Below are 27,622 nucleotides of genomic sequence, written 5' to 3'. Positions count from 1 at the left end.
GCAATAATTCCTCCTCCCATGGGCGTTTGCAGAGTCCAGTAGGCTGGGCCTGTCTGCAGAGAGACACACGGGGGGTGGGGGCGCTAATGCGCTTGCTGGCACAGGTTACCAAAATGTCTAGTTACAGCTCTGTGGATGAGGGGTGATAGATGTTGCTGGCTGCTGCTGTGATCTGTACTGATGGGTGATGTGCTGGGAGAGGGGCGCTGGGTCAGAAGAGGAACTAGCAATGCTGCTAAGGGGCAACATCCAAGATCTTGCCTAGGGCATCAAACTGGTTAGGGCTGGGTCTGCTTGCAAGGAACCTCCACCATGCTTCACTGTTGCCTGCAGACACTCATTATTGTACCGCTCTCCAGCCCTTTGGTGAACAAACTGCCTTCTGTTACAGATAATTATTTAAATTTTGACTCATCAGTCCAGAGCACCTGCTGCCATTTTTCTGCACACCAGTTCCTATGTTATAGTACATAGCTGAGTTTCTTGGATTTGTTTCCACGTAGAAGCTATGGCTTTTTGGCCACAATTCTTCCATGAAGATCACTTCTGGACAGACTCCTCCGAACAGTAGATGGTGTACCTGGTCCATGGGCGTAACTACCACAGGTGCAAGAGGTGCAGCTGTTATGGGGCTCAGAGCTGAGGGGGGGGGGGCATCTTCCTTGTCAAAATTATTATATACATTTTTCACCATTGGGTGGTACAAACTTTTGATATGGGGCCTTCAAATATTTAGTTACACCACTGCATGGGTCCCACTGGTTTCTGCCAGTTCTGAGCTTATGGCACTGCTGGACATCTTCTGATTTCGAATGGAAGTAATCATGATGTGTCTCTCATCTGATGCACCAAGTGTCCTTGGCCGACCACTGCGTCTACGGTCTTCAATGTTGCCAAGTTCTCTTGGCTTCTTCAAAAAAGCTTGAACAGCACATCTTGAAACCCCAGTCTGCTTTGAAATCTTTGCCTGGGAGAGACCTTGCTGATGCAGTATAACTACCTTGTGTCTTGTTACTGTGCTCAGTCTTGCCATGGTGTATGACCCGTGACATGAAACGGTCTTCCACAACCTCACCTTTGTAGCAGAGTTTGGCTGTTCCAGTTTTAAGCCTCCTACACAGCTGTTTCTGTTTCAGTTAATGACTGAGTTTCAAACAGTGATGGCTCCAGAGGTGCAGCACAGTTCAAAATTTAAATAGGGGAGCCACACCAACCTATTTGAATTTTGGACTGTGCTGCAGCCCCGCCTCTGGAGCCGCCACTGGTGTCAACCTACATATGAAAATGATGATCACTATCACCTGTTTAGTATGATTGGTTAATCATGCACCTGACTATAATCCTACAAAATTCCTGTGCAAGTGTACCTAGAAGAATTGATGCAGTTTTGAAAGCAAAGGGTGGTCACACCAAATATTGATTCGATTTAGATTTCTCTTCTGTTCATTCACTTTGCATTTCATTAATTGATAAAAATAAACTAGTAACTCTTCTCTTCTGAAAGCATTTTAACATTGCAGCATTTTTTCTGTCTGTAATGGAGTGGCCAGCACAGTCACCAGATCTCAACCCCATCAGGGCCACAACTAGGGGGGGGGCTAGAGGTGCACGTGCACCGGGTGCCGGATTGCATGGGGTGACATAAGCTGACTCGAGGTGGCTTTGGGGCTGCAGACTCAGAAAACACCTATCCAAAAATGGCCGCCGCCAAAGAGGAGACAAATGCTAGAGGTCCTTACTGGCCCTCTAGTGTCTGTCTCCTCCTTGGCGGTGGCCATTTTTAAATGGCCGTTTTCAGCAAATTCCATGCGGATTAGCATGGACTCTGCTGAAAACGGCCATCCAAAAATGACCGCCACCTAGGAGGAGACAGATGCTAGAGGTCCTACTGGACCTCTAGTGTCTGTTAGGCCAGCGAAATGCACACAGCGTTCCCGGCACTGAAAACGCTGGCGCTTCTGGGAGAAGATGCTGAAAGCTGCATCTTCTCCCGTGAAATCCCCTGGCAACAAGCATGAAACCCCATGGCAAGAAGCATAAACCCCATGGCAACGAGCATGTAAGCCCTAGCAATAAACATGTAACCCCCTGGTAACCAGCATGAAACCCCATGGCAACCAGCATGAAACCCCATGGCAATGAGCAGGTAATTTGAAAGTAATTAGAAGCCTTACTGTGGGGTATAAGATGGTGTCAGGCAAATATGTAAGTGGCACTTTGGTAATAGGCATTACACTGTGTGGCATAATGTGTAATGGGCATTATGGTGTGTTGAATAATGTAAGTCACTATACCAGGGACGTCTGAGTAGTGCACTGCCTTATGGAGGAGCAAGGACAAAATCCAGGTACAGGAAGGGAGGGGGCGCAAAATTGCTGCCTTGCACCGGGTGACAGATATCCTAGTTTCGGCCCTGACCCCATTGAGCTGTTGTGGGAGCAGTTTGACCGTATGGTACGCAAGAAGTGCCCACCAAGCCAATCCAACTTGTGGGAGGTGCTTCAGGAAGCGTGGGGCGAAATTTCTTCAGATTACCTCAACAAATTAACAGCTAGAATGCCAGAGGTCTGCAATGCTGTAATTGCTGCAAAAGGAGCATTCTTTGACGAAAGCAAAGTTTGAAGGACAAAATTATTATTTCAAATAAAATTCATTATTTCTAACCTTGCCAATGTCTTGACTATATGTTGTATTCATTTTGCAACTCATTTGATAAATAAAAGTCAGTTTTCATGTAAAACACGAAATTGTCTGGGTGACCCCAAACTTTTGAACGGTAGTGTGTGTGTATATATATACACACACACACACACACACACACACACACACACACACACACACACACACACACACACACACATATACATACACACACACGGTCAAGTCGCATTATTATGACCACCAGCTAATAGCCAGCAGCTAGACGGACTGGGAGTGACTCAGTAAGGTGCTGGTAGGTTGGCACAGGTATCTGGAGCCATGCTGACTGCAGTGCATCCCACAGCTGCTGGATGGTGTATGGTGGAGTATCCATAGAGTGAACACAACGATTGATGTAGTCCCACAGATGCTCAATTGGGTTCAAGTCTGGGGAATTAGGGGGTCAGGGAAGTCCTTGGAAGTCTTGGTGGTGCTAGTCCAACCACTGTCGGACATTTCTAGCCATGTGACATGTCGCATTGTTCCCATCCGCCTCAGGGAAGACAATAGCATGCAAGGATGGATTCATAACCAAATCGGTAGAGGGTGCCTTCCACATGGATGAGTGGGCCCAGAGAATGCCATGAAAACATTACCCAGATCATAATGCTGCCACCACCAGGCTGGTGTTCTTCCAGCAATGGTTGCAGGGTGTTGGTGTGTAAGACGAGAAACATCAGAGAACAAACGTCCATCTGTTCGATGAGGCAGAAAATGTCACTCATCGGAGAAGGCAATCCTTCATCAGTCAGCGGAGGTCAATTCCGATACAGGCGTGAAAATGTAAGCCTTTTACGCCGATGCACCTTCATTAGCATAGGTGCAGGCTTCACAGCCCCTTATGCAGAAGGGTTCGCTGAACTGTCGTTTTAGACACACGTCTGGTGGCCCCCAGGTTCATTTTGACGGAGAGCTGCTCTACTGTAGCCTGTCGGTTCCTTTTTACAACTCAGATAAATCGCCCCTTTTACCCATGACAGCAATGAGTGCTATATGTGTAGACAGCCTATCGCACACCTTATATACCCAGCGCACGGCACGTGACGTACTTCATGGGCTACGCGCTGCTGAGTTCAAATGTAGGAGGTGGTCATATATATACACACACACATATATAGGTTGAGTCTCCCATATCCAAAATGCTTGGGACCAGGGGTATTTTGGATAAGGGAAAATTCCGTATCTTGGAATATTTGCATATCATAATTAAATATCTTGGGAATAGGACCCAAATATACACACAGAAGGCATTTATGTGTTATATACACCTTATACACACAGCCTGCAGGTCATTTTATACAATATTTTCAATAATTTTGTGGCTCAAACAAAGTTTGTGTACATACATGAAATTCAGTTATGTTCATATACACCTTACACACAAAGCTTGAAGGTAATTTTATACAATATTTTTAATAATTTGTGATTTAGACAAAGTTTGTGTACATTGAACCATCAAAAATTATAGGTTTCATTATCCGAGTCATGCCAAAAATATTCCGTATTTCGGAATATTTGGATATGGGAGACTCAACCTGTACATACATACACACACATACACAAAACACACACACATACATAACTGTTATTATGTTCACTACTGAGAGAGCAACATAAGAGGGGCTGGGTTCCTTCTTTTAAGTACAAAATTGCCACAAGCGGACAACCTTTAAAAACTTTTGAAGCCACTTATCAAACTGTGATAGGTGTAAAGTCAGGGGCTAAAAAAATACACAAGAGCGACTCCGCTCTCATAACAAACAGTTGATGGACTTACTATACACCATTACTGTATGTGTCAATTATGAAAATGGGAGTCAAATATAGCACCTAATAAGATTTGTGACTAATGGTTTTTAGAACACTAATTGCTTTATGAATTATGGCTTCCAGCACTTTCTTTACTCAAAGCAGAGAATAGAAAAATAGAGCACAGATTTATAAAGCTGAAAAATGAACATTAGCTGGCGTTCCTGCCAGAGGGGCTTCCGGCAATATTTTCTTTTCTTTTCTTTTTTTTGGGAACAGATGAGTTAAATGATCAGATGAAATTAAAGAAAAGGCAGCGAGGTTCAACCCCAGAGATGAAGAGGTATCAATTTCCTGCTCGAGTGCTCTCCGTCTCCCTCAAGGAACATTGGAGACGTGTGTTACAGTAATAATCTGTAAAGAATCATCTTGTTAACAATGTAGATTGAGATATATTATTTTTCTCGTTTCATCTGTTAAATCCGTCATCCAAAAAAAAAGACGACTATTTACTAAACACTCCTAGAATATTTTAAAACATATACCTTAATACATGGTTAACCATCAAAAATTATCTCTGCTTTGCTCTGTACGTGTTAAATACCAGGTAGAATCTGCCAATCAAAGAAAGAATAAATAACTTTTTTTTTTTTTAAATGGAAGAATTCTGAGCATTAGAGAATTAAGATGCAGAGAGAATAACTAGGAGAGGGGAGCAGTGCCCAGGCCTAACAATTGAGAATAGATTTCCATAAATTATTGATCATTGTCATGACAAGAAGTACCTATGTAGCATAACAACATTCTTAACTACTTGACACAGCCTACACATGCTGCCCATCCATTAGAGAGTATTTTATTAAATAACTACTACACTGATTTCCCAGAATAGTTGTAACTGGATTCTCCACCTTCAGATAACTTGGATGTATTGGCGCGTTTCCGCCCTCTGGCAGAGTTTACTCAATACGTAGTTTTTCCTTTCTAGCTTGTGTCTGTGCTTTTCTGCCGTGTTTTTATATTATCAGACATAGTTGTATGTTGTGGTTGTCCCGGGACACGAGGCTAGTCTCCTGGATGTAATCACGGCCAATGCCTAGAGCACGACATGTGACTGACGTGTTGTGCCCACGGGAGATAAAAATAACCAGTTTTGTCACGTCCTATAAAATCATTGCTGAAAAGCACAGAGTGCAGAAACAAAGCTGAATGAAGAGCAATGTACAAGCTAGCAAATAAATAGAAGCTGAAGGCGCAAAATCCCTTTAAGGATGCATTATCCTTTCTATATCCAAAATCAATTCTATAGCCGCGTCTAATGAACCTTATAATATGATCCATAGATTTTTCAGTTACTAGCATTGAAGCTTTGCAATTAGTTGCTCTACATTCACCCAGCTCAGATATTTCCCCTACACAAGCAATCTGACACTTGTTACTTTCATACGTAGCTGTTTAACAGTGCCCATACATGGTGCGGCAAGCCAATTAGGCCATACCATACCTTGTATACCTTGCAGGCAGCAAATATTCACGGGCATGGGCGTGTATATATATATATATATATATATATACACACACACACACACACAGGTAGACAGAGAGAGTGAGAGATCTCTGATGGGGGCCATCACGGTGGAGCAAAAACAGCGTGACAGGTAAATTTTTAGTTTACCTTTCACCTGTATACAGTGGGGGCAGCCATTTTGAACCAGCAATCATGAAAAGCCGTATTGCTTGGCAAAATCACTGATCCTTAGTAAACATTAGAGCCTCCATTCTCAGGAATATTGGTTCACCGAAATGGCTGCCTCCATTGTTTGTAGGTGAAGGGTACATTTTAAAACAGTAATCTTTGGACCTCCTTTCCAGGAAATCCCAGAGGGAGGACCAAGGAGCAGGTGTGAAGACACCATCACAGGCCAGCATGAAGGTGGGGCAATAATGACGCAATCCACATCATCAAGGTCACACCCTGCCCACTTCAAAACAGAAAGAAGCGGGAACCGCAATGGCGGACTATTCTCCTGGAGGCATACTTACTGTACCTACTTTGGAAAAAGCATTTCAGGGAGATTGTCATAACATTGATTTATATCTAAATGTAAAAAAGCCCCAAAGCAGTTAGTAACACACGGATAATTTTCATAAAATGCATGTAGCCATAGGGATCATTGTACCCTATAACCAATGCAGAGAAATTATGCTAATGATCCAATTTGAATGTATATATATATATATATATATTCGTTTTTTTATATATATAACAGCTTACATAATGGGGGTAAGGTGCAATAAGGGAGATTGGAAGACTCTTCAGGGAGTCAGGAGATTGCTACTATTTCAGGGAGTCTCCCTGACAATCATGGAGAGTTGGCAAGCATGCCTGGAGGACTACCTAAAATGTAAGAGTCTCCTGAACATTTTTGGAGTGTAGGTATTTCCCGTGAATTACTAATACCAGTAGAGAGAAATGTCACAGTTCAATTCCACTAGATTTTATGTAAAGCTTTGTAAATGTAATGCTTCTGATTCATTCCCCTCACCTCATTTAAATTGCAAGCTCTTGCGACTAGGGCCTTCTCACCTTACATTTAATGTTTTTCTTTCCGTATTGTTAATCAAGGTATGTTCAAATTGGGCTCCAGCCTCCTGGATAGTCCATCGCAAAGCCTGATATTATGTACAAAGTATTTTGTTCAATATAGCACCTCCTCGTCAAAAAGCTGTATAAAATTAGTACGCTTCTGCTAAGACCTGGCTCCCCAGTCAATAACTAACTCTGATTTTCTCAATACTCTGTTCTGAGCCCCCAGGTGACCTCATGAATTCTATAGCTAAAGTATATCTCACAAAACATTAATCTTGCGCAATATCTGTTGCATGTAAATCTCTGCATTAGCTCATAATTAGTTGTCATCCTAGTTGTGATCATGGAAGATTGAGAACCAGAGGACTGTCATAATAAGACTTTACTTGAAAGCGTTTATTGAAGAATACGCATGTTCTGTATTTCCAGAGGCATTGTTACACGATGAGACAAAGCAAGGAGGCTGAGAAGATTGCCAAACACTCTCTGGTTATTTCCGCAAATAATGACCGTACCTGTTGCCAGGCAACACCACAAATACTCATCACAGAAGCTTTAACATAAGTCCAAAGGGAAAAAGAAAGACTTTGAGGGGAAATCTGTATTCTGGTCTACAAGTAAAGGAGTATAGAATATTTTTATTACAGTACATTACAACTATGGTGATATAAACTCACAATAAACTAGTCAGATGTGACATACAGACAATGATGAAGAATTATATACTTATGGTAGATGGCTTATATTTCATGTCTTTATTATATCCCCTTTATAAACTATAGGCTCAAAATTACCATGGTACACAACCAATTTACCATGAAGTTCAATGATGATGTGTATATTTCTCTTTATATTTTTTCATAATAGGATACACAGAAAACGGTATCACAGCAGAGTTAACAAAATGCCTATGCTACTGTGATCTGCCCTAAAGTGGGAGCAGACATGTTGAGAATGCAGTCTCAATTCATTAGGAACCAGTGACATTACTGGAGCACTATGTATGGATAGACTAAGTACATCATTGAAGTCAGCGATGTATTCATAGGCTACGTTGACAAGCATATCTGTGCTTCTTTAAGAAACCGAATGATTGCATAAGAAAAGAGGTGTTTAAAACCTCTAGGATGGGGGTGGCATGTATGCAAATCACTGGTTGTAATAGCCTATGGCAAGCAGGGGCGGGTTTTTAATAGGGATATTATATAAGGGGCTAGAAGTGTGGGCCAAAGCCTCTTTAGTTTCCAGATTTCCCACCCTCCCTCCTTTAATTTTGGCTGTTATGTGGTAGATTTGGTTTTAGCGTGGCGGGAAAGAACGGCAGGCCACCAGTCCGGGTGCAATTATTTAGTTGAGGTGCGCTCCCTTCGTTGACTGGTAGTTGGCTGTACCAACCTAACGGGGGGCAGTATCATCACCTAAAGGGTTGGGTAGTCAAGGTAGAGGGTGAGCGATACCTTTTTTGTTGATTATATGGTTTATATTGTTATGGGCGATCTACGATCAATGTGCGGGCATTGCAAAATTGGCTGATTTCTTGTCCGTCCTTTCTCTGCCACCATACATTCTTAAATAAATAATAAATAAATAATAAATAATTATTGCTCCAATAAATCGCGATCAAGTTATCTGCCAAATCTACGTCTTAGTGTCTTTATTTATTTTAGTAAAACTTAGTGGTTTGCAAGCATGACACCTCATCCAATAGAAGGTTTATGATTGGTGCATACTTTGTAGAACTATCCCTTGGGAGATGCTAGGGGGAGGGTCTACCAAGTCAGGGTGAGCAGGGTAGTCACATAACTATGGACCACCCTCTGCTGTATCATGGCCCGCCCACTGATGTCATTTGTGGCATTGGGCAAAATTGTTGGATTGGATGCGATGACGGGATACACTTCATCGCAGGCCAATAGCGCTGAGCCATTATGGGTTTTACATTATCACACAGCAGTGGTCAGTCCACGACCATGTGAATCTCATCGTCAGGGCCTCGTACCCACAACCTTTCCCTGCTGTCAAAGAAAATTGCATGCTTTCTCGCGAGTCAAAGAGGACTCCCAAAAACCAGGAGCCTTTTGGGCATTCCCAGGAGAGTTGACATGTGGGATGGAGGTAACCAATGCACTCTAAGAATGGAGATGTGATCCACTAGATTTAGCAACAATAAATTTTGGAAAAAAATGGTCTGGGAAGGGGTAACAGCCCACAATTAAATGGACGGTTAATAGTAGGCCTTTTGTGAAACAAAAAAATCTTCTGTACTTACTTTCCATCCCCCTATACCTTCAAATATAGTAATGTAGGTATTAATTAGATTGCTGAGAGAGCTCTCTTTCATCCCTCGCTAAATATAATGTGGAAGATGACTTGACCCCTATTTTACACTTTTAGGGCTGTAGCAACATCCAGGGGCAACGAGAGGTGATGGAGGGTCAGGAGGCCAGGCCCGGGCCAGTCTGAGTAGTCTCTGTTGTGTGTATAACTAATATGCCCCCATGTCGGCGATTGGCAGCATTTGCTTTGCAATACAGGGTTTTACATTTTCACGGTGATGTGAGCAGCCTAGTACGTGCGCATCACCCCAGCCCAGCATGGCTTCATAGCACCACACACACTCAAAGCCTGATTCAGAGATGTACGTTCATCCGACTGTATGAGCAGAACCCGTTCTGTGCATGTGCAGAATGGGTTCTGCGATCTTGCTCATAGACCCCCAAAGTTGCAGTTGCGTTTGGGGGGCGTTGCCTGGTCACCGTTCCTGGGAACGGGGGCATGTCGACCCTGTTTTCCGGGAGGGGACAAGGCCAGATTCCCGGCCTTTTACGTGGCCAGCACCCAGTCAGGCTGTGGGAAGCTTCAGCTCCAGCAGCCTGACCAAAGAAGCAACCATTGCGGCCATCGGTTTCCATGGTGATCCCAGCTTGCGAGGTCGGTGTCAGTGCCGGGACCGCTAATGCATCAGAGATGGACGGATTTGCACAGCCACTTGTGTGTGGTTGTACAAATCCTTCCATCTCTGAATCAGGCCCTCAGTTCTAAGATATGGACGGGTCCTACAAATTCCTCTGGACAGCCATGGCACTATCTACCTAATCCCCAGTAATCTTTTTATATGCCTCTAATACCCCTTTGATGTTTTACCTACATTTCAACTGTCCCAATTTAAGCTGGATAGTCCTGATTTGAGAGTGTGTTCCGACTGTTGCAATGTGGGGCTGTATGACCCATTCAACGATGCTCTGCACCAGCCTCTAGGGAATGTATGGGAGTTTTGAGGAGGGGGGGAGTGGGAAGTAGAGTGGGCAGGCCCTGTGCTTCAGTACTGTGCCTCGCGAAAGCGCACAGACTATGAATGTTACTGAATATACACATATATAATCCTTTTTTCTAGAGATGTGCTGGTTCGCTTTTACTCGGATATGTTCGGATTTAAAAAAACGGCATCTTATCAGCTATTGGCTATCACGTGTTTTGGATAGCCAATAAAATAAATCCGATAATTTTGGTGAAAAGAACAGAGTAAAACCGGACCCGCACATCTCTACTTTCTTCCTATTGGTATGAATCAGCACTACACTGTCCAGAGACCACTTCTATACCCAATGAGGATAAGCATTTGAGAGGACTGAACTGTAATATGTTATAAAGTGACGTCTGAGGACATCACATACAATAAATAGGAAACGCAGTGTTTATATGCATTTAGGCGAGGAAGACCACTTAAATAAACAACGTACAGGTGCCCAATGGCAATACATTTTGTCACTAGTGTCAATAAAAACAAAGTGTCTTAAATTACAAGTAAGGCCAACATAAAAATACTGTAAACAAAAGCATACTAACTAAAGTGACATACTGAGGTCTGACATTTGAGTATTGACATAAAAGAGATAAACGCGCGTACCTGCCCGAAACCATAAATCAAGCTTGTGGCAAACACTTGTAAATCCTTATATATTGTGTTAAAATTCTAAATATAATATTGTATTTCTAGATGAACATAAGTCAAAGTGCCTAATGGCAATGGGCATTGGCTATATACTTTCTAAATAATACTTTTAAAAATGTTCAAACAATGTACTGTAAATGTGCAAGAAAAATATTATTCTATTAAAAAAATATGGTATTTTATATTCATTAGGGGAACCTAAACATCAATGGTTAGAGGGCACATAAAACACTGGAGCAGCAGCGGGCAACTTTTGTCACACTCCCATTAAGTTGAACTCCCTTCTAGTTTTGCGTAGTTAGTGATACATCGGGGCTGATAGTGTAGGGGAAGTACATGCCCACATTGCACTGGCCACACCTCCTCCACACTCACAATAGGCCCTTGATCATTTTCAGCTCCAGGCCCATGTGGTCCTTAACAGGGGCACAGAGAGGTGGGGAGCGGGTACTATTTACCCGGGCCTGTGGGAGAGGCCCGGGTCCTGCAGTCGCTACTTAGTTCGGGCTGGGGGAGAGACGAGGACTGGCTGCAGCCCAGCACACCCGCTGCTGTCACGCTGAGCGGTAGGCTAGGAAGAGAGGCTGCAGCAGCAGTCAGATCTCTCTCCCTCCTGGCGTTATATGCAGGGGGGGAAGCGATTGCGCCCCCACCCCGGACACCGGTCCACCCTGTGCTATTTTTTTAATCTTTTGAAGGAGGGGGTCTGGCTACACATCCCCGATTGGCCATGCCCCCTCCCTGTACCTGGTCCCGTCAAAGTTGTCGGCAGCCTTGGTCCTTAATCCCCCCTGCTAGTCAGTGACTAAAATCTCCACCCAACTCCCAAAATAAATAGTTATTCTACAATCACAACTTTTTGTATATTTGCAATTGCAAATGTGTTTGAGAGCAGTCATGTTGCTACTAAGCCAATACTACATCTTGTACAGAGACCTGAGGAAGAGTACTGCCTCTATTTGTAATGCTTTTGTGTTATGTAAGCACTTTCAATACACTAACCCTTTAAATAAAAGCTAAAGTAATTAAGCTAATTTGCTATATCATAAGATATAAATTAGACCAATTAAGGGAATTAAATTGGCTCACACAGATCCACCATAAAAATTAGAATTACAAGTTTAATAGTCTAATAGGCAAACTTTGGCTCTCTCCAGCTGTTGTAGAACTATAGCTCCATTCCCACAGCAGTCAGAGTGGTCCCAGGTTGTCATGGCTTGGTTTAAGGGATGTGAAGTTCACTACGATTTGGTTGCATCTACATCACGTGATGATGCAGTTGCTATGGTGAATAAAATGTTGTCCATTTACAGTAAGAAAACGGAATGGAGTACAATTTGCCCCTTCACATATGCTGCACAATAACTGCGCTCGGAAGACTGCACTGAATATATTATGCAAATACTGAAAAAAAGAAAACTGCAGTCTTCATTACAATAAATTATGGTGATTAAAAACCCCAATGACCAAGTGGCAGATTATTCAGTATATTAACATCTTTTTTTTTTTTTTTTTTTTACATATTTGAATAAAAAAAATCTTCATATTATGACTGTTAAGAGGTATTTATTTCTTGGGGAGAAAACAAAAAAAAATCCAAACAAAAATCACTAATTACACTAAGCACTGGGGAACACTGCTGGTAAGAGAGATTAAATCGAATACTTATATTGCTTTGCAGATCACAAATGAAGACTGCTTTTTGGTCAATAGACATTTAATAGCGTCAACGAAACATTTGTACGATCTTGCCCACCCCACCTCACTTTTTTCTTTTTTTACTTAAACCTGAAATGTCAGTAAATCATGATAGAATAAGGTTACGTTTGTTTTAAAGGCAAATTTTTTAGTGCTTGTCCCCAGGGGCTAAATTGTTTCTGACGATGGTGCAGAACTATGGGCACACAGTTTGACATTTTTTGAGATTGGGCTGTGAGCGCAAACGAATACTCTATGTCTTTGCATTAATATAAACTGACAATGGTTCAGGCCTAAGGTCACGTGACTACCTAGAAATGCCTTAAGCCATAAAAATCATATCATTTATTTTAGCGATTCAACTAAAAATCACATTCTTATTATCTGCAGCTCTCCCCTTGTAAGATCCCCAACATCGCCTGTGAGATGCTGTTAGATTTATTGAATTTAAAAAAAGGCAGATAGTGACTGTGGTTTGTTGCCTGCCAAGATTCAGCCTGTCCCCCCCACCCCCCTCCCCTCTATAAAAAAAATAAAATAATCATGGAGAAAAATAAAATACAAAAATAAAATAAAAATCAACTGTTTGTTTTTGTTTTTTTGTTCCAGTAGCTGTTACGTGACATAAGGAGGATGCGTCACTCCTGCAAGCTGATTTACATCCATAGCAATATTTACCACTTAGCTCCAGCACAGTTAATCATAAAAAAGTTATAATTTTCAAAATTATCATAAACCCACCCCCCCAAAGAAAAGCATTAAGTTATGTGCTTAAATACAGATGCTATGACATTTTTTTTGTTAAAGTATACTGATGACAACACAAAAACCAGAAACGACTGTTGAAAAAAAAAATGAATGAATGAAAATATAGGCTCAGGTGCTGTAAACGCTGGCTGGAAAATCAGAGAGACTATAAGACCATCAATTAGCTCCAGCTAGTGAATTATTTATATGTCCTCTGAAATAATGCGCAAGCTATTTTTACAGAAACCACTTTTGTGGTCTTTGAAGAAAGGAGACCGACTAGTGCTGCATCTAGGAGGAAAAAAATAAAATAAATAAAAAATAATGATGTGTAGAGGGGGGTCCCAGACCTGCAAGTTCCCCACAGCGTAGGTTTTGAGTGACAGACAAAGAAGGTCCACCGTTTGAATTAATGAACTAAAGCAATCTAACAGTGATACAATGTGGCTGAAAAAAAAAAAAAAAAAAAACATCCAAAAATTGGCAAATTCCAAAAAACATATTTAGGGTCCTAGAACGTCAGATTAAAGTAGCAGGTGTTATAGACCATATGAGAGATGGAAGGTGGAGTCACATTTATTCCATCTAAGAAATGAATAGTGCCCCCCACCCACTGTTGCCCGTCTTTTACCCTCCTCCCAAATTAAACTGCCACAAAAAATAAAAAAGTCACCTACCGTGAGTAATAGGCATGATAACCAACAGCCTGGCCGTTAGGTTAAGCAGTGGCTGCAATGTTGCCTGCATTCTGCTCTTTAATCATGCAGTGCTAGATTGACTACATTTTCTAATATACACCCTTTCCCGATGCATAAAACAGTGCTAACCACATTTCCGACAGCAAACACACAGTGTAACAGCTGAACAATAACAAGGCTCACATCTCCAGATCAGCACGCTATAAGCACAGAAAATATAAAAATATAAAATAAAGACTCACCGACTTTGGGCTCTTCTTTGGGACTGGAAGTCCTGCAAAACGGCAATAAGGGAGAGATCAACATTAGCATACAAATGTTACGTTCATCTAAGATAAATCCCAAGGTATATCATTGTAATGTAGCCATCTGCACGGTTATACCAGGAGCCTCTTCAGCATCAGAGTTATCAGTCTGTTTATAACGAATCAAAGCAGAGTGCGAGGGAGCAAAAACAAGAAGGGGAGAGGAGGAGGAAGAGAGAGGGAGAGAGAGAGAGAAAGAGAGAGAGGAAAATAAGGGGGGATTGAAAAAGAGAGAGGGACAGAAATCTATCTGCATTAGCGATACTGCAGCAGCCTGGAGGCTGGGGAGAACAGACCTCATCGGCCTGGGAAAACTGAGCGCTTGGACAGAATCTCAAATGTTCCCCAGGATTAAGAGAGACTCGGGTTAATAATTAAACCCAGATATGTCCTTTTTTGACGCGACCTGCTTGTCAATTGTACTGGACCAATGAAAGCTGGACCACAGACGCCAGCTGCCGTTAAAAAGGGATTCTGTACAGCAAGTGGGAAGACAGGGATTTTTGCCGAGGGAGAATGAGGGGGGTGTTGTTCCATCAAGGTTAATAAACATGTGGCAGGCAGCTCCATTAAAACAAAGCTGATATGTTACCACAGTTAATGTGAATTTGACAGAGCAGATGAAAAGTGATTCTGACTGAATAATACCATTCTAATTCAATGTTCTATTTCACTTAACAGAAACTATAAATACATATTAAAATTCTCTCTCTCTCTCATGTTCCTTGTGTGAAAGAGACAAAGTCAATTTACTACATAAATAACGTTACCGTACCACCCTGTATTAAAAATTAAACCAAAACAAGAAAAAAATAAAATAAAAAAAACATCTAAAAACAAATGGAAACCTGACTGCAAGTTTATAGATATAAACAGATGGGTGATGCAAAGAAGAACCTGCACTCCAGTGGGTGGCGCTAGCGGCAAGGGTAACATGTACACGGTACAGATGAGTAGTACCATGGGTTACCTACTGCACCTAATAACAGCAGCAACATTTGTAAAGCCAATACCATGGTGTGTAAGGGATGACAGGCGAAAGTCACATTTTCATCTCTAACTGTGAGTGTTAAAGATTTTAAACAGTGACTCAAAGATAGTTTGTTAGAGAGTAATGTACACATCACAGCATGTCTGAGTATTGCATTCAAATATCCATTATCCTTCGTTGTACTTTTCCCTTTAAGCCCAATGTGCTGCTCCTTTGCTCCTCATTAATGTTTTATAAAAATCCATAAAGGATTTTTGGTAATTTGCGCATACAGTATAATGGTATGTCTTTATAAGATCCGGCGATAATGAGCAGAAACTGACCCAACAAATGTACTCCCACCACTGAGATTGTGCTATTTGTAACGCTTAATAGATAAGCTGACTCCCACTAATATATGCCCAGTGCTCACCCCTGCAACTCTTTAAAATACTGTTCTACAAAATAAAATAATTTTTTTGCAGTTATAAGCAGTATTGTGATTATTATTGTAGATATGTGACATTGCACAATCCTCCTATTGCCATGACCAAATATTTATTCATACTACAATTGATCCCACAATTACCCCATGTCCCCAGTTCTCTCGAATCAAACCCAAATTCCCATGCACCACTTTGACCATTTCTCATTAGGCCACAAACCTTTCAAGCTATGAGATCTGAACTGTCTGAAGGTAAGCAGGTGATGCCATCAAACTCTATAAATGGCTTTTTGTTGACGGGTTGCTGCACTTTGTAAAACCCCTCTTTTTCCTTGTGCAGTTTGGAAATCAAATGATTATTTATGTAGTGTGCAGCAGTTGGTGGAGATAGTTGCCCAGGAACATGACATTTCTAAAGAATTGTGTTTTTTTTTTTTAACAGTTCCATTGAAAATGTGTAAAGAATAATTTTACACAATGCCATATAGGAACAAAATGTTTCCTAACTACAATTGCTGATATTTTTTTTCTTATTGTAACAACAAGATCATTAACACTTTATCTTATGTATTAAAATCAACACATCACAATTTTGAATCAATGGCCATGATACTAAAAAATGAAGGCGAACTAAACTTTTGGTAAAATCTCTTAGTATACAGCTAAATTCTAAACTCTTTGATCGGGTGCAATTTTAATAGCAATCGTACGAGATATGATCCAAAGCCTCTAATGTGATTTTTCTTTTTGTTTTACTTCACTTAAAAAAAAAAAAAAAAACAGCTCTGCATCAAAACTAATTTTTCAACCTCTGTTTGCAATAACAAAATTTATTTTTTTTAAGTCGATTTTTAAAAAATAATAAGCTGCATGTATTTTTTTTTATTTATTTTTATTTATTTATTTATTTTTTGTTGATGCAGCAGTTACCAATTTAAAACCAGCACCAAAAAAATTAAGCTCTTCTACTGAGCCAGGGTTTGTAAGCAAAATGAAAAAAAAAAAAAAAATAATAATTCTAAAGAAAAAAAAAAAAAAATCAACATTGTGAGTGAACACCTAACCATGTTCTCACAATTAAGTCCTTCCATTCAAGTTGGATAAAAATGCAGAGGTGTTATGGAAAAATACACTTGGCTATTGTCTGATAGCCCCCCTCCCCCAAGAAGCATGAATCATAAAATGCCATTTGAATCATACCAATGTTTACTGCAAAACCAGCAGTAATTGACTTAAGAAACAAGGTTGTATAGGCTAGTACAAAATGTCAACTGCTCTGCAGGGTGCGATGAAAAACATGTGTATAAAATAACGTGAATGAGATTCAGATGTTTATTAATATTCAATTGATAAATTACTAAGAATAAGTTATACAATGAGGCACCATTTAGCTCAAAATTGTATATAGCAGATCCCCCACCATTATAATAGAGATAATGTGTACTGTAGGTCAACAACCTGTAATTCTCCAGCCATCATGGAACTACTAGTTCCAGAATACCAACAGCCTGTAACATGACTGTTAGAATCTTATTGGTTAGTACTCTCTCTCCAAATCTTATTACATCTGCCCAATGTAACATGAGAGCTGTCATATTGATTTCTCTGTGAATATGAAATAAAATTCTGTATTTCGCATGGCGTCCAAAGCAACAGTGCCCAAAGTGGCCAAACTATTGTGAAAATGGTACAAAGGTTTCTTAACATTACCAAATAAAAGTGTTCAATTGAAACATTAATCGTATATTACTCAGCAGGGAAAGCTATGACGTTTTCATAATAAGTATTTATGGGGGAGATATACAAGCCTTGGAGAGAGATAAAGTGGACAAATATAAAGTACCAACCAATCAGCTCCTGTCATTTTTTAAACACAACCTGTAAAGGGACAGTTAGGAGCTGATTGGTTGGTACTTTATCTCCGTCCATTTTATCTCTCTCCAAGACTTAGTACATCCCCCACTTTGTAAAATTACAGTTAGGAGCTGATTGGTTGGGTCTCTCTCCAAGGCTCAGTACATCCACCCCTATGTGAGCATAATATCTCCAGAATTAGTAATGGCTGCCCTGCATATGTATGGAGCTAGGTAGGTATGAATGTATAAATTACACATGTTGATCTGCCCCGGCGGAGGGTTGAAGCTATGATTGCAGCTATTTATATCCTGGACTGACACTATCTGGTCACACTTTGATAAAGGCAACCACCGAAACGCGTTAGTGTGACTAGAGGGAGGAGCGGCCATTTGTGGACTTTCAACGAGACTCTGAGGTACTATTGGAAAGGTGGTTCTGAAACCGAGAATTTTGATCCACCATTTCATGTGTACTTGTCCTGGCTTGGCTTGAAGGCCATTTGTGGTACGCGACCATTTGTCTATGTTATTTTAGATGTATAAATAAATGTTTAAGAATTACACTATGGGATTATCCCTTCTGTCATTTTTTTCTCTGAGGAACACGTGGTTGGAATAAGACCTGTATTCTCTGTTGGAAAACCTCACATAAGGGGAGAATGTGGAACATAATCATGAAATCCTAGGAATAATATCACCTACTCATATTTATTGATATTAGTCAAATACCTTATTTCAAACTTCTCTTCGAGAAACATCTGGAAGGAGGATTTTCAGAAAGGAAGAACATTATATGTTTAAGGACTAATCTGTTTTTGATATTTCTGTGTATCAAGTATTTTGAAGCTGTAACAGAGACCTGCTTCTCAGTACCCTAGAGATAGTAGCACTTGAAATCTTGTTTTTTTTCTCTTTATAAGTTATATGTGGTGGGGAGGAATCAGTATGATTTACCGCTGACGGTTCAAATCACAGCGGAAGGCCGGCAGAGGTGAAGATCCCGACTGCTAACTTAGTTAAGTACCGCTAACCTAATTCCGTACCCTAAGCCTCCTTTAGGGTTGCCTAACCCTAACTTCCCCCCAAGTGCCTAAACCGAACCCTCCCCTGCCCCACAGCCTAAACCTAAGTCTCCCGGGGGGGTGCCTAACCCGAACATCCCCCCGGAGGTGCCTAACCCCTCTCTACCCCTAGCCTAACCCTAACCCTCCCAGGGGCTGCCTAACCCTAAGTCCCCCCAGGAGCCCCTAACCTAACCCTCCCCCCCTCCCGCGGCTGTCCGCGCCCGGCTTACCTTCGATCGCTATGCCGGGTGCCGGGCTCCTGGCGTAGATCTAACAACAGGCGTCGGGTTTTTGACGCCTGTCATTAGTACCTTGCCGGGATTTGACAGTCGGGAAGCCGGCGGTCGGCATTGCGACAGTCGGCTTCTTGACTGCATCCCGGTGGGGGACCACATTTTTTCAAGCAGCACTTTAATTTTTGAGTAGCGCGAGACTATTTGTTTTTATATATGAAAGTATAAATGAATGAATGAATCAATCAATTAAAGTTTTAACGGGGAGATTTATCAAATCTTGGAGAGAGATAAAGTACCAACCAGTCAGCTTCTGTCACTTTACAGGCTGTGCTAGGAAAATGACTGTTACAGATGTGTCCTCTGCTAGCACCGAGCGTATGTTTTAAAATCTATTTTTGCCCAAAAATGCATCTTAGTCCCAATGCGGTGTGAAACTATAAAAATGCCGCAGCTGCCGGGAGATGCTTATTGAGACGTCCACCTGCGACGTTGCTAATCCAAACATCTACGTAAAATGTTGCAGAATCTGCGTACAAAGAGGCAGCATCGGCTGCAGAACATTTGATTGTGGCAGTCCTGAGTAAGCCTGTGGTCATACAGTATGGCCGTGGGTGCAGAGATACCGGAGCCATATTTCTCGCGTATGGGATCACAGTGGCAGAATGCGTCACGCCCCCCAAAATGGTCAAAACACACCTGCGTTCTTTGCCGCCACTCCCCGTTACCTCTCCCAAATGCTCCCTGACTGTCAATCACACTGCTATTAAATAGTCGCTACGGTAAGGTACCTTTGACGCATGCACAATGCGACTCAGGCGCATTCGTAGATTGATGATAATCGCTCAACTGCGAAACCATCAGCATAGTGTACAAATCTGAATCAGGCCCAATATCCCTTTAAATACTAAGGCAGGATTAGGCAACCTTTTTCTTGTCAGCTTTTAGAGACTACAAGTCCCAGCTTGCTGTAACATAACAGTGGAGGACAGAGGTGAGTTAGATTCAGTAACTACTGCTTTCTATAGTGGACACTGGAGCTCATTCAGACCCGGATGCTAAGCAGCGCTTTCACGCAGCTTAAAGGGGCCGGGTATGCAAATGCCACGATCGCACTGTCTGGTGGAAGGACGCCCTCTATGTCTTAGAGAGCGACGGCCAGGGCCGGATTGAGGGTCACATGGACCTGGAGCTGAAAATGACCAAGGGCCTATTATGAGAAGCAGAGGAGGTGTGACCAGTGCTGTGTGGGTGTGGCCAGTGCCATGTGGGCGTGTATACCCCTATACTCCAATGTCTCCATAAATATGTAAAAGAAAAAAAATGCTTTCTTTTGTGAGGTAAATAGAAATACAATTTTACTATTTATGATTTATAACTGACCATGTGGAGAGCAGATGTCCAGTCAACATTATGTTGGCATGACAATGGGCCTATTTTTATGTGGAGGCCTGGAGCTGTAGCTCCAACTGCCCCATTGTTAATCTGGCCCTGGCGACGGCAGTGAGCGATCGCAAACCGGAGTATAAATCTTAGCACACGTCATCTCCAGGAAGTGTGTGATTAATCGATAACATCAAGAGCCATCGGAGCTGCACACAGCGATTGAGGCAGACCCTACCCCACTGCAAGCACTGCAATCAGTGCTGGCTAAAATACAACCAAGTGACGTGCACAATGACGCTTCTATGCTAATTATGCACACCACTAAAACACCATTTAGACGCCCACCACGCCTGCGTTCGCACATCCGCTCCCCCGTTCACAAGCACCATCCCGTTACTACCCACAAACGGCGCTGTCACTCAAAGTAGCGTCCAGTCTGTGTCCTACGAGCGCTCAATTCCCGACCGCAATGAGTGACTCGTGCATGCGCAAACGTGAGATTATCGGTCATAGCGTGCATTCGCAGCTTAGCGTCCGGGTCTGAATCAGGCCCACAGCCTTCTTAGTCACTAGCAATGTACCAAAACCATTAAATGTTCTGAATCGAAGCCAAAGATAATAAGCTACAACCCCTGCCTCCACATGACATCACGGCGGGCTGTCTATGTAACATTAGTCATTGGGGGCATGTGTGTGAAAACCTGGTGCACAGGTAACGGAACAAAAATGGGTTGTAACCCATAGCAACCAGACTAACCATTTTATCATGTGTCTGATGACTGGCAAAGCATCTTTATGTATTACTTTTTCAACTCCTGTGCATTTGGATTTCCCTAGTTTTGAAGTGGATGGGGACAGAACAAGCTGTGGCTAAATGGATAACTGGAACGTTCACAGCAGCACAGTGTATTTCAGGTGATTAATGCTGATGGTTGGGAGGCAGTGACTTGCCCACTTGTGATACATGAGAAAAGGGCTGCGCGGGCCAGGAGCAGAGCTAGGAAAGGAACATGAAGGGCCGTATTAAACTTATTAACTTTATTAAATATTACATTTATTTTATGACAACACTTAAAAACATATGTGCAGCCTTCCCCTTTCCCAACTGAGCACAAAGCATATTTGTGTAAAATGAGTGTGCAACGCGCTGTAAAGTGAAGGTGAAAACACTTCCAGCAGTTTAACTGGTTTTGCAGAAATGGGTGTGGTTTAAATGTTTGCGACCAATCAGATTCAGTCATTAGCATCAGTGTGCAACGTACACAGTGTTTGAAGCACCCGCAAGTCGGAACCCTTCAGGGAGTTGTGTTTGCGACTTGGCACGACTACACGGTCATCCCAGCCGCAGTATCTGCCCCTTAAGCTGGGTACAAACTAGACAATATGTCGTCCGAACCTGTGGATCGGACCGACATATCGGGCACACCTTGTAGCGAGTACCCACTATATGCGCTCCTTCAGGTCGTTCATCGGGGCTGCAGGCACGGCCGATGGAGCGGCCCAGCTGCCCATGCCGGCATGGTCAATGCTGCCGGTGAACGATATATATCGGGGCGGTCGTTCACCGGATAGTGCAGTGTGTACTGCCCACCCAATATATCGTTCACCGATTGGTGGGTCGCTTGGTGTGTACCCAGCCTTAATCTGATTTGTAGCAAGTATGGTCTATGCCTGGAAAAAAGATTGTGCTGTGCAAACAGTTGTGCGTGCGCTATAAAGAAGAGTGCAAGTTGCGGGCAATAACAGAAAAAAAGCCACAACTTATCTTTACGTCTGCTTCGGAATAAGCCTGAAGAGAGGAAACAGAGAGAAGACAGTGGAAAGAGTAGGGGGCCCCAAAATCCCATTTAGTTTAGTACAGTTTAGAAAATAAAAGCAAATCTGAATTGCAAAAGTGCTGTATATCTCCCAAACCTCCTCACACCAATGCCGGCTTCCTACAGCTGGACCAGAAACATTGAAATCTGCTGTACTCATTTCTGCACACCCACTACGTCAACTCCCGCGACTAACGTCGTTTCTTGTGGATAGGGAGAAGGCAAAGGGTCAAGTGCTTATGCCAGTTAATAGGCAGCCAGCTGCGCAAATGAAGATCAATGAGGTGCCACCAATAATTCATGAACGCATTGATTTAACAGCAGCGGCTCCATAGAGTAGGAGATCACTTCAATGAAAGCTTAAAATGCCCGGCAGATTATAGGGACCATAATAGCCTAAATGTTAATACGATATTAATATTTCACAAGATGTCTGTTGCAAATCCGAGGGTATAGACACAACAGCCCAGGGTTCAGACATTCATTTCTTAATCATGTGCCGCTCTCTCTGGCAGGACATTTTGACCTACAAAGAAACAATGAGGACCAGTCCAAATGCCACTATATGAAGAGTCATGGTACATCCTCTTAGACTGAGCTGGATGGACATGATGGGGGCCAGTGGCAGTTGTAAGTATGCATTCATGGGTCCCCAAAATAGAGGGAATGGCACTCAGCGCTTATGCTGGCCATACACTAGCGCGATTTTGTGCCGACTGCATGATTTTAGACCCCTCTTGCAATGCATTGTGTGCAAATCGTGCAGTATATAGGTACGAATACGATCTGATGCGTGCTCCCATCGCTTTTATATCGTATGTTATGATCAGATGTGCAGCCCATATTATCCGTCATAATCGTATGCAGAACGTTCTGTGTATTTTGCGCTTTCGATGCATCGTGCATCCGATCGGCGTCAATTGAGTGGCATTTTCCCCTATTTAAATCTATTATGATTGCATGTTTTTAGTGAGGCACACGATCAATCGTATGACGACCAGTCGTATAGGGGCAAATGATCGTACGTGAGATCGTATGTACATCGTGTGTCAAAAAGCACCAAATCATGCGGCAGGGACTGCCAGGGAGTTCAAGGGAAATCGTATGATGAATAGCATCTTATGCTGGTCGTACTAGTGTATGTCCAGAATTACACTAGACTGAGGTACAGACTAGAGATCTTTCACCAATTGACGATGGCGCCCCTCACATAAGTAGGAGGAAGAGACATCTCCACCCTCTATGATCCTAACTAGAAGAGCAACTACGCCTGAGCTAAATAGAACCTATTACTCGCAGGTGGCCAAGGTAATGCTTCCCTTATTTCCTTCTTGTCTTGTTTCAGAAGCCTCCCCTGTACATACTCATTACATCTTGCCCCGGACTATATTCCTCACTTTAGAGTATACACTACTATAAATTCATCTAACCATCCATGGAGGCAGCAGCATAGCAGGACCACTGTCACAGCACAATGGCTGCATCCAATAGGCCTTGTCTCTGTAATTCAACTCATGAAGTAGATGGTGAGTAGAACCTAGACCTAAGCCTAATCACTCCTCGGAACGAAGACACAGCCATATGTATCTACCCTTATAACCTAATAATAGAGCTGACTGATTACTAATGTGAATGACCCTCTGCACATTTGTATGCAGACTACAAATATGTTGGTCTTAATGATTTTTACTACTAAAAAAAAAACAAGCGTCACCTAGACACAGGCCCACATTCAGAGGCGGTCGCAAGAAGCGATCGCTCTCTCTGAATGAGGGCGGGCGCTTTTTTTTTTGTGTGGCCTCCTGGTTGCTAGCTAAGCTGTGGGTTACCACCCACAGCTTTAGCGACCGACCAGGGTGATGGTCGCGATGGTTAAGACCATCGCGACCATCGAGGCTTGCGATGAGACCCTAAGGTTGGGTCTCGGCACCCGCAAGCCCCAGGGAGCTTCCTGCTCTGATCCAGCAGGAAACTCCCCACTGACATCACTGCTGATGTCAGTGCGGCCGCCCACAAAACGGCAAGCGTTCCGTCAGGAACGCCCCCGTTTGTGAAACCACCCCCCCGCCCACAAAACGGGGCGAGCTGTCGATCAACATCGACAGCCGCCCCTTTTGTAGTGAGCTACAAAGCGAGAGAGTTTCTCTCTCACTCCGGGGCTTGCGCACGCGCAGTGCGGCCGCTGCGCGTGTGCAGGGCCAAAACATTGAGTCGGTTGCGAGCGCTCAGCACTTGTGACCGACTCTGAATGAGGTCCACAGTGTGGGATTGACCCAAGAGGGTACCATTCAGATCCCAGGTGGGATCTGCCTCACATTCCCTGAATCTGTAACCCCCGAAGATGGATAATGAGCGTTAAAATGTCACCATTCACATCTGCGATGTGGTCTGTGGAGAAGGGAACCGGAGAGAAGAGAAGCTAACAGAGCAGTACACCAATGCAATGTATGGGGAGACTTTGAAGTGGGTAGGGGTGGAGCTGAGAGAACCAGTGAGGAGGGGGTGCATGGAGTGGAGAGCACCATAGAGAGGAAAGGAAGAAGCAAAGTCCAGATAGCAGAATAGTAGAAGGAGGATGGGAAAACACAGGGAAGGAGGTGGATGGACAGAATGTAGAACCACGGAGGTAGACTAGCAAAGCTGAGTCGACAAAAGCAAGGAGGAACAGGGGGGGACAGAGTGGAGAGAACCGGGAAAGGACAGGGGGAGTACCTGTGACTAGAAAGTTTACAATCTGCCACATACTGTAAAAACATCGGGCAGCATCATTCTCAATGTTAGGAAGCAGCTACTGCAAGTGTTTGACACAGATGCTTAGTGAGGGAGCACCCAAATGACTTCCGTGTGAGTGATTTGGCCAGACCCTGTCTTACGGGTTCATGGGATATTAATTTATTGGCGAGGGCTAGTCATTTTAGAAGTGAGATATTAAATTATATCTTAATTTGGGGTGGTGGCGAGTGGCTATTTGAATATATGAATAATGGGGAAATGGTAGTGGCTATTAAAGGTAGAGTGATGATATTTACTAAATGCTGCAGTGATTTGGGAGCTAGTAACTTAATGTGAGGATGAGACTGTGTAGAAGGAGCTCTACATAACAAATTATGCACTGTTTGGTGAGTATTTATTTATTATATGTGAAAGCCATTCATTTAATTCTGGTGCTGAATGCAGGTAGGGTGGTCTACTTATTAAACGTGGGTTCTACTGGTTTGCTTGTTTGGGGGAGGGGGGCCTAGAATGTGTAGTCATTGCTAGCATTTCCATAGTTCATTTATCTATTCATATTTCCAAACAGGGCCCCAACATTCCAGGGTCAGACAAGCAGCCGCAGTTAATGATAGCTGCAAGGACAGTCTGCCAGCCGTGATTATCATGGGGCAGTGCCCATTTTGGGTAACTACCTCGTGCAGTCAGGACTTTGGGCATTAGCATACAAAGTCGCAGCGCCTGTGCAATAATGTACAACTTTGAATCTGATCCTTTGTTCTCTCTGCAAGGACATTTGGAAGGCATGTTCTGATTCACATTACTATGCACGTGAAGGGTGAGCTGTGTGCATCTAGCAGACATGGGCGCAGCATTGCCCGTGTATGGGAAGAGAACAGGAAGGTGTCGGAAGTTAGCCACGCCCCTTGCACTCTTCCATCAGGGAAGAACAATCACTGCCTACACAGGCAGCCATTTTGAGGGCTAATTTAAGCCCATGAAGCCGCAACAGTACCATAGCATCTCTGCATTTATCCACGAAGGGCTTTAGAAGCCTCAGTGGTCCTTAGTGAACTGCTACTCTACATATGAATATTAGTTCAGTCCACAAACGGGACTCTTGAGTATAGTGTACAGTACAAGCGCACTTTAAGGTCAAAACACATCTTGGAAAAGGGGCATGAATCCTCTTAAAATTAAAGACGACAATCTTTGTAAATAAAGGGCCTGATTCATTACGGATCGCTATTGCGATCGCAGCTCCGTAATCGCACACAGATCCACTGCGACAATATGCTAATGTTTGCAATCACAATGCTGTCACAGCCTAACATAGGACGCCCACGTCCCCTTGCACACATCCATAATACTTGGTAACATCGAGTACCATCGCAGCCTCACGCACAGTTGCACAAGGTCTGACCCTACTTAGAAATTGCTTAAGCTGCTTATACCATCGCAGTGACTAATTAATGCACGCCCCTGTAATGGCGGTAAAACTGGCACACCTGCATTTTGTCAACTACCCCACCCCCACCCCGTGACCACCCCCAAACGGTCATTTCCTGTCACTCTCTCTGCGATGGGACTGTGTAGTCACTGCAGTGAGACCTTCGCACACACGCATTGCGATGCATACATGCGCAGAATGCAACAATCGGCCGACTGCTTGCGTGATCGCAGTTGCGATCGGTAATGAATCAGGCCCTAATTACATAAAAACTTGACACTGTCAACAAATTTTTCTACATCTTTGTTCTCAGTCAGATGGGAAAAAAATAAAAATAAAAATCAGTTGACTATTTTTTTCCAGCACAATACACTGCGATATCACTGTGAATGATATTGTTTTGTGAATAATTTTACATCTGAATCATCCGTCAGAAAGATCGGGGCAAGCTCTGTTTTGAGAACTGTCTCTCTGACGAGTGTAAAAAAAAAAAAGAAAATCAGACTTTTGAAAACAACAAGCATGGAAATCCTAGGGCGCCAAATTACAGAACGTGTCAAAAATGATTCAAGACCATCTTTGATACCGATTCTTCCTTCATGGGGAATGAATTGCTAATTTATTTTGAGAGTTTCTACTGAGCACAGTTCTCTAATTAATTTAGAAGAGTGAGAGGTGATGAGTTTGTAGCAACGTTCAGAAAACTTTTTTTTTTTTTTTTTCCTTTTAAAAGTTAAACAAAAGCAATCTTTAAATTGGGGGCAGGCAATCCGGCAGTAACGGATTATGATATGGGTGGAAGGGACGAATGCTTGGGTCACATGGCTCGACCGATCAATTATAAGCTTGGAAAGTGACTGTGCTGATAGAAGGCAATGGCTTCTGCCAAAGCTTTATGTACAAGTCTAGGAATGGGCAATCCAAGAATATGCTGCGCCGAGATGTGAGATGTGAGATTAGTCTTGACGGCCCTAAAGTTGTGAACACTTTTTAGATCTCTTGAAAACTCTTCACAACCTCAATGATCTGATGACTCGAAATGAAGATACACTGACTGATTCAGATACCGGTCCAGATTCTATTTGCCGCAAGCAGCTGCCGAAATGGCTTCTGGTGGCTTTTTTGGGATGCTGTCTCTTTGCTAATTTCTGCTCACAGCCTACAGTGGTATGAGCAGAAATCATCCTGCAGTTATCGCGCTTATGAGTGTAGTGCGATCTGCCGGCAGCATTGTTATTCACACGTCTGGT

The 27,622-nt window shown here is 42.8% G+C and overlaps 1 protein-coding gene across 8 annotated transcripts in view; it reads right to left on the bottom strand.

Moving 5' to 3' along the window:
- The window catches only part of MAGI1 (membrane associated guanylate kinase, WW and PDZ domain containing 1), a 576,221-nt gene that overhangs the window by 60,862 nt on the left and 487,737 nt on the right, over positions 1 to 27,622 (bottom strand). For all 8 annotated transcript variants that reach the window (XM_088473383.1, XM_088473386.1, XM_088473385.1 and 5 more), the window contains one exon: positions 14,377 to 14,408. In XM_088473383.1, coding sequence (XP_088329509.1) covers positions 14,377 to 14,408 — 32 coding nt within the window. The remainder of the gene's footprint in view (positions 1 to 14,376; positions 14,409 to 27,622) is intronic.

This window comes from Taudactylus pleione, unplaced genomic scaffold (genome assembly GCF_031769625.1).
Source record: "Taudactylus pleione unplaced genomic scaffold, aTauple2 ptg000135l, whole genome shotgun sequence".
Taxonomy (NCBI): Eukaryota; Metazoa; Chordata; class Amphibia; order Anura; family Myobatrachidae; genus Taudactylus; species Taudactylus pleione.
Note: the sequence above shows the minus strand (reverse complement) of the source record. Positions and strands in the feature narration are given on the sequence as shown.